We start from the raw sequence: 7105 nt of genomic DNA, 5'->3' as shown, positions 1-7105 counted from the left end.
ACCTAATGAAAGATTTTGAAACAATTTAAACTTGTATTTGAGTACATTGTCATCATTTGGAAAAAGAAATGTTATCAAGTCACAATTTAATTATTTAATTTTCCTACATTTATTTTATGTGATAGACCAACACAAAGAAGTGCAAATAAACAATCTAAAATGTGTGGCATGCCTGTGTATTAAACCCCCTTTACTCTGCTACGCTCTCAGTATAAGTACAGCTCTTCTATGAAGGCCTCAGATGTTTGTTTGAGAACATTAGTAAAGAAAAATCCTGAAGACCAAGCAGGTCAGGGATGAAGTTGTGGAGAAGTTCAATCTATGGAAAGAGTATGTCACAACTACAAGCCTAACAAGACGTGGCCGTCCACCAAATCTGCAATGCGGTCAAGGAGAGGATTCATCAGAGAAGCAGCCAAGAGACTTAAGGGTAACTGGAGGAGCTGCAGACATCTGCAAAATACTTAAGACTGGGGTGGGGATCCACCATCCAGCAGGATAAACCTGCAGGCCAGGGTTACAATGTGATAGAATATCCAAAGTAACGATCTAAATCAAAATGAGGATCCACGAAACGTCATATCAGATGATCTGCCAGACTCTTCTGATTTTTATATGTAAAAAATTGTGTAAAACATGAACCAATTACCTGCGAGGATTGAATGTTTTTCCCACTTTCATGTAGCTGCTCACATGTAATTAAGATAGAAGAGGCAGGACCAGCTTTGGTGGGAGGACAGGAGGAGAATTTAAGGAGGACCGAGACTAAATGAAGCTTTTGTGACAATGAGGACAAGACAAATGAGACATGTTTGCGTTCTTCTGCCCAACAAACAGCACCTGGACTGTTCTGTTAGGGTAAGACGGCTCTTCTCACACTATTTATAATTATAACTTTACAGCATTAACATAATTTTAAACATTTATTATCTGAACCGGGCAGAAGTACAGAGAATATCATTTATTCATTGAATGTAAATATGCATGATTAAAACTTAAAACTCCCAGCCCATATATGCAGTCTAAGTTCTTATTTGATTTCCAGATGCGAGCCAGAGGCCTGGAAGTGATGAACGCTGTGCTGCGTCTGCTCGATGTCAGTGATCTCCAAGTGTTTGGTCTGGCTCTTCTCAGAGGTATGTTGGCGAATGTGTGGGAGAGCAGGAAGAAATGTTTTCACTTCATTTACTGTGGAACGCTGGGATGGGAGGAGGTTATGCATAAGCTCTATTTGTTTGAATAGCACCTCTCTCTGTTTCTCCTCTTCTTTGTGTTACTTTGTGCTCCAAGATAATGAATATCTCTTTCTGGATTTGGAGCAAAAGCTGAGCAAGTATTTTGCTAAAATATGGAACAGGGAATCCTTAAAGGTTAGTTTTGCTTTGCATATTTTCATCAAATATTTTTCTAGATGTAATAAATTAGGAATCAGAATTATTTATTCTGTACTTCCAGGTTCCGTTCATCTTATTTCTGAGAGTAAAGTTTTATTTGGAAAGTGGGCTCCTGATATTGTAAGTTTGGATTTCCTCTAGGTATGTATTTTTGTTTGATGCTCTAGTCAACCAGGCAAGATGTCTCCTCTCTCATCCCTTTCCAGCAGTAGCAAGGTGCGGCAACTTTACTACTGGGAGCTGAGGCAGAAAGTGCTGCATTCCCATAGCTGCGATCAGGAAGCTCTTTTCTTCCAGCTGGCAGCTTCCGCACTTCAAGCCGAAGTGGGAGATCTGGAGCCTGAGGAAGGGATAGAGAAAGAGGGAGGAGAAGAGAAACAAGATAGAATGCAATACTTTCTTACAGAAGATTACTTTCCACCTTGGGTAAGAAAAAATGTCTCCAGTATCCAAGAAGAGGGAACAACTGGTAAAGCGCAACAAGATAGTCCCTGGGTGAAAGTAGAGATGATACTCAGCTGGGACCTTTCAGTGAATCGTTTGCATCTTTAAAGCTATGCTTCTTAGGTGAAATAGTGACTCCAAATAGAATGCATGCAAACCCTGATTGACGGGTGCCCTGCCTAAAATAAACTCACTCTTCACCCTACTGGAGAAGGAATAGAGTCCAGCCTCTTGCTTTGATGGCACTCTGGGCCAATCTTTTCTAAACCCCAAACATCAATCTAAGGCAGTCCCATCTTGCTGCCTCTTGCCTCTTAGCTCCCTGTTTTAGATGATTCTCTCTTAAGCACATCTATTTAAGAACAATGGATGATTAGAGGTTTTCTAATGGAATTGAACCCAGAACCTCCCTCTGAGCCACAGCCAATCCCATGTTGATTGAGCTTTTTGGCCGCAATTGCAAAAACCATGTTTGGATTGGTCAATTTGAGGTTTTCAAACCTAAGAACACTGTACCAATTGTCAAGCATGGTGGTGGCAGCATCATTCTGAGGGTCTGTTTCACTGCCAGTGGAGGTGGTGCATTGCACAAAATCGGTGGAATAATGAATCTGGAGACCTACTTTCAAAGTCTTTAACTTAGCCACAAATTAACAACTTAATGGTTGAAACTTTGTGTCTCAACTGGGCAACAATCCCAAACATACAGCTGGTTTGGAATGGATAAAGCTGGCTAACATAGCTTGATGAATGCTAAGAAGCCAAAATAACTCTGAGTGACCTCCTGTCATTAAACTGCATGTTCTTTATGTTGACCTAGTAGATTATTGACCTTTTGTTTAAATCATTAGTTGTCCTAGTGGGCAAGAAACAGCCTAAAAGCAATAACCAACTATGGGTCAGTCTAAACCATCCTGCCATCCTGTGACAGCTCCATTCGGCACCCAAAAAACTAACTTTGCGAACGCAGAATTAGTATAGTTTTGTCTGAACCTTTACATGTTATCTGTGTGTGTCAGCTAATAAACCAAAGAGGGAGAAGCTTCCTTCACCAACACAGTCCAGTGTTGCACGGTGAGCTGAGAGGAGTGCCACGCAGCCGAGCCATTCTGCAGTTCCTAAAAGAGGCCAGTGGCTTGTGGGATGGACCGCTGACTTTCTACAGGATGAAACAGGTCTGACTTTAACATTAGTTTACCTTTAGGAAATTGCTGAAGGTTTGCACCTATAAAGGATTGTTCATGTAAAATTCATTTGAAAGAATAATGCATTGTTGATATATGTAAGCAGTCATCTTCTGAGCAAAGCTTTAATTTGACATGATTTTCCTCTCACAATTTGCATCATTTGTCTTTTTTTTTTTTTTTGTCTTTGTAATTCGTCAATCATTTATGAGAATCCACTGGCCATAAATAGGTTTCACGAATCCAATTATGTTATTTCTGCTTCCTCAAACTGTGCAGGGGAAAAAGGAGCTGAGGAGTTCGATCCTTCTCGGCGTGGCATTGACTGGAGTCCATATCTATCAGGTGGGTCGTCTGTGGGTTATACAATATCATTCAGACGTTTACGTACATCCATCATGAGCATGAATGTCACATTAACTCTGGGCCTTCAGTGATGCATTTGAACAGTTCTTTTTCCAGGGTTCAAAGAAGATACAACATACAACTTCGGTCAGTTTTCAAAAACAAGAATTATGTTCGAAGTTTAAATCTTTGGTGGATTGTATGTAATTAACAAATGGCCAAAACTATACATGAAGGCTTACTCCTGTTTCTCTGTAAATAACTAAGGGAGACATATCCAAACATTAGTGAAGGCATATTTGTATATTTGTGCCTGTATGTAATTATGTTAAACCTGTGTGGACTAGAGAGAATCCACAAAAATATCTAATTTGTGCAAAATCTGAAAACTCAATAAAATAGTTTGATGTATGATCACTCTATCTCATTAAAGAAGCAGAATTGTATATGACATTAACAGTAGCTTCACTATGGAAGTTTAATTAAAAGTATGAAGCTTATATGTGCCTGTACAAATACATGATTCAAAGTTGTGTCTTGGATTAACATGAACGTTTATGTTCTGCATTCTCAGTCGTCTTTATTACTTCCATTATTTTTTTCCAAAGGAGGTGGAAGGGAAGCAGTGTGCACTGTTTGTTTTTACCTGGTCTGATATCGACCGCTTTACCTTCCAGGTAGGTTTTTTGGAAGCTTCGTGCTTATCCACTTACAGAGATCTGACATAATCTCACACAACAGATGCTCTTCCTCTTTACTCTCTCCTCATCTTACCTCTGCAGGGTAGCAGGTTTGAAATTACTGCAGTGGGATCCCTGGGGTTATCACAGCTTGTGTATTACACTCACTCAGCCTTCCACTCAAAACACATTCTGAGACACCTGAGCGACAGCCATCACTTCTACATCAGCACCAAGGATGCAGCCAGCTACATCCAGCAGTTGGAAGACATACAAAGTCAGCAAATTTAGTTTCATTTCAAACTATTTCCTGAACTGTGCTTTAAGATCGGTTTCAAATGTCTTGATTTACTGTTTGGGTCTTTGTGTCTGTTCAGCCTGTCAACTCCACAAAGAGGCTTACATCTGTGACATAACGTGCTTAAGACAGAGACTCCGCTGCCACAACATCACTGCATCGGTGTCAGATTGCAGCGATCTGGAGGAAATGGACACAGCCAGGATCAAAGATGAAGCAGAGGATGAAGATCAAAGCCCTTCATCAGGTCATACAATTCAGAAAGTCTCTGATCAGTTTAATGTGCTTTCGTTTGTCATTTTTACATGAAAAAACTGATTATAATTTACGTATTTAAAGGTTTATTGAAACACGGTCAAAATTATACATACAGGCTTAAATATATACCATTCTTCAAATCTAATATTTAGAAGTATTTCCTTCAGAGAACTGGTCTTTGAGCACACACTTTTGTGGCCATCAACAAGCATCTTGCCTACTTCTGGACAGATATTTGACCTCTTTTGCTAGCAGAACTGGTTGGGTTCATTTAAACAGGTTGATTTTCTGGTATCGTACCTTAGTTTTAAGCATTGTTTTCACTAGGGTTGAGGTCGTGACTTTCAAAAGTCTATTCTAGAATGCTGCCAGCTAAGAAATAAGTGCCTGCTCCAAAATGGACACCTTTAAATTGCATACAATGATAAGACAAGACAAAGATTTAGCTATTTGGCCACAGTGACAAGAAGTATGTTTAGAGGAGTCATGGTGAAGCTTTTGAACTAAGTCAACTGGTGGTGGTAGCATTGCCTAAGGCTTTCATGAATAATCACTACCTCCAAGTTCTTTAACTTCACCATAAATCAGGTCTTAGTTGGTTAAACTTTGATGCTGTAGGATATTCCAGTAGGACAGTGATCCAAAATGCACATCAGAACTGGTTTTGGAATGAATAAAGCAGACTAGCATTAAGGTCCTGGAATGTCCCTGACCTCAACCCTATTAAAAGTATGTGGACTACGGCACGGCAGGAAGCCAACCATTTTAAACTAACTACTGCATATTTGACTGCGGGTCAAATATGCAGGCAAAATTATACCAGGAGCTTGTTGATGGCTACTGAAAGCATGTGGTCGAGGTGTAGTTTGCCAAAAGACAACAAAATCCAATTTGGGGTGGCAAATGTAAATATTTAATCCTGTATGTATCCTGGATTAAAAGAAATTCACAATAAATTCAAACTAAATTCCTGTTTTTTGAACTCATTGAAGTTGTTTACTGATGAACCATTCCTCCCATTCTTTAGTTTTCGCCCTTTTGTCTATTCAAATAAAGTTAGTTTTGTGTTAACCCTAATGGCAGTAGAGGAACCTGAAGAGGTTTTTGTTGATGATCCAGCTGAGGTGTCCTGGTTGGCTGAGCTCTTACATGATGTGTCTGTTGGTGGACCATTAGAATTCCCCTCGTCTTCCTGGGCAGGTTGGTGTTAAAATCAATACCAAAGAAAGAATTTGCATTGTGTGTGTGTGTATCTTTTGTTGTTAGTGCATCATGTAACTTGATGTATTCTTTGCTTATTAGCTGTGACCATGGAAATGAAACAGGTGAGCAAAAAGCATATGTTTCTCTTAGAACGATCTACCCTGATTCCTACTTTAAAAGCAACACTGTTTCCTCTGGTGTTCAGGTTCTGTGCCGGAGAGCTGGTGAAGGAGTGTCTGTGGACTGATTTTCAGCGAGAGGCGATGGGAGTTCATCACATGTTCTGCTGCTCAGGACAAGAACATTCCCTATCTTGACTAAACATTATGTGAACAGAACAAAATCAAATTTCAACACAAAACATTTTGCTTTCTTGATAATTGCATACAGTAGGTCACAAAAACACAATAATAGGTTAAAAACAATCTGAAGTGGATGCTCTGCATTAATTGAATGCTATCATCATCTTCAAAGAAACATGTTTTCAGATCTCGCTGCTGATTTCAGATCCGTTTAAAGTAATGCATGCTTTCAACAGGCTATGATGTTACAATCAAGTGAACATACAATAATATTAACTGAGGATAAAATCCTTAGTTTATGCACATAAGTGTTGATTCTGAAAAAAACTTTAGGTTTTCAAGTGTTTTGGAAAAGTAATTATACCACGTAAACTTTTTCAGTTTTTTATGTTGCAACCACAATCTTTCAATGCTTAGTGAAATTTGATGTGATAGACCAACATAAATTAGCACATAATTGTTAAATTGAAGGAAAATTAGACATTTCTATTAAAAATCTGGATGTATGGTGTGTATTTGTATAGTTCAATAGAGTCAATAGTTTGTGACTCTGCCACCTTCCTCTGCAATTACAGCTCCACATCTTCATACAGTCATATTTAATAAGTTAGAAAATGTATTTCGATGAGGTTCATTTCTCAGATTAAAAGTACCTTTTGAAAAAAGCTTTAAGCAGGTTTTAAACATACTTTTCATTGATCCCACATTTCTGTAATTATTTTTTTTTTTTTTACTGGTCTGACATAATATTCTAATCTTAAATGTCATATTTTCATTAGCTGTATTAGCAAACAATCATAGTTAACAGACATAAAGGCTTTAAAACATTGGTCTGTGTCTTATTTCACTGAGTAACTGGAGTTCCTGAAATAAATGAACTTTTCAATTATATTTAATTTTATTAAATATGACGTATTGAACATAATTTCACAGTTTCATTGCTCTGTGAACATAGATACAATCTGACGCTACGAGTTCCATCTTTTCGTTGAGCTCG

The 7105-nt window shown here is 38.5% G+C and overlaps 1 protein-coding gene across 3 annotated transcripts; it reads left to right on the top strand.

The window, feature by feature from the left end:
* The first annotated feature begins 719 nt into the window (after positions 1-719).
* Positions 720-6937, top strand: LOC124875342 (FERM domain-containing protein 6-like). 3 transcript variants are annotated; one of them, XM_047377452.1, is made up of 13 exons: positions 720-858; positions 1046-1136; positions 1291-1370; positions 1456-1514; positions 1601-1820; positions 2858-3013; positions 3302-3367; positions 3976-4044; positions 4150-4324; positions 4425-4592; positions 5723-5803; positions 5906-5928; positions 6012-6937. In XM_047377452.1, exons 1-13 carry the CDS (start codon positions 787-789, stop codon positions 6051-6053), a joined length of 1302 nt encoding a protein of 433 aa, XP_047233408.1. In that variant the 5' UTR covers positions 720-786; the 3' UTR covers positions 6054-6937. The 3 variants fall into 3 exon arrangements, with proteins under 3 accessions (XP_047233408.1, XP_047233407.1, XP_047233406.1); XM_047377451.1 differs by having other exon boundaries at positions 5690-5803; XM_047377450.1 differs by having other exon boundaries at positions 5687-5803.
* Positions 6938-7105: the final 168 nt, after the last annotated feature.

Source organism: Girardinichthys multiradiatus, chromosome 10 (assembly GCF_021462225.1).
Source record: "Girardinichthys multiradiatus isolate DD_20200921_A chromosome 10, DD_fGirMul_XY1, whole genome shotgun sequence".
Taxonomy (NCBI): domain Eukaryota; kingdom Metazoa; phylum Chordata; class Actinopteri; order Cyprinodontiformes; family Goodeidae; genus Girardinichthys; species Girardinichthys multiradiatus.
This window is presented reverse-complemented; position numbering and strand designations above follow the sequence as displayed.

Bases quoted from the DNA above. Each gene is read 5' to 3' on its own strand.
- LOC124875342 (XM_047377450.1), top strand. From the start codon at position 787: ATGAGGACAAGACAAATGAGACATGTTTGCGTTCTTCTGCCCAACAAA. The intron at 859-1,045 runs GTAAGACGGCTC...TTTGATTTCCAG, and splicing joins ACCTGGACTGTTCTGTTAGG to ATGCGAGCCAGAGGCCTGGA. The intron at 4,045-4,149 runs GTAGGTTTTTTG...TTACCTCTGCAG, and splicing joins TCGACCGCTTTACCTTCCAG to GGTAGCAGGTTTGAAATTAC.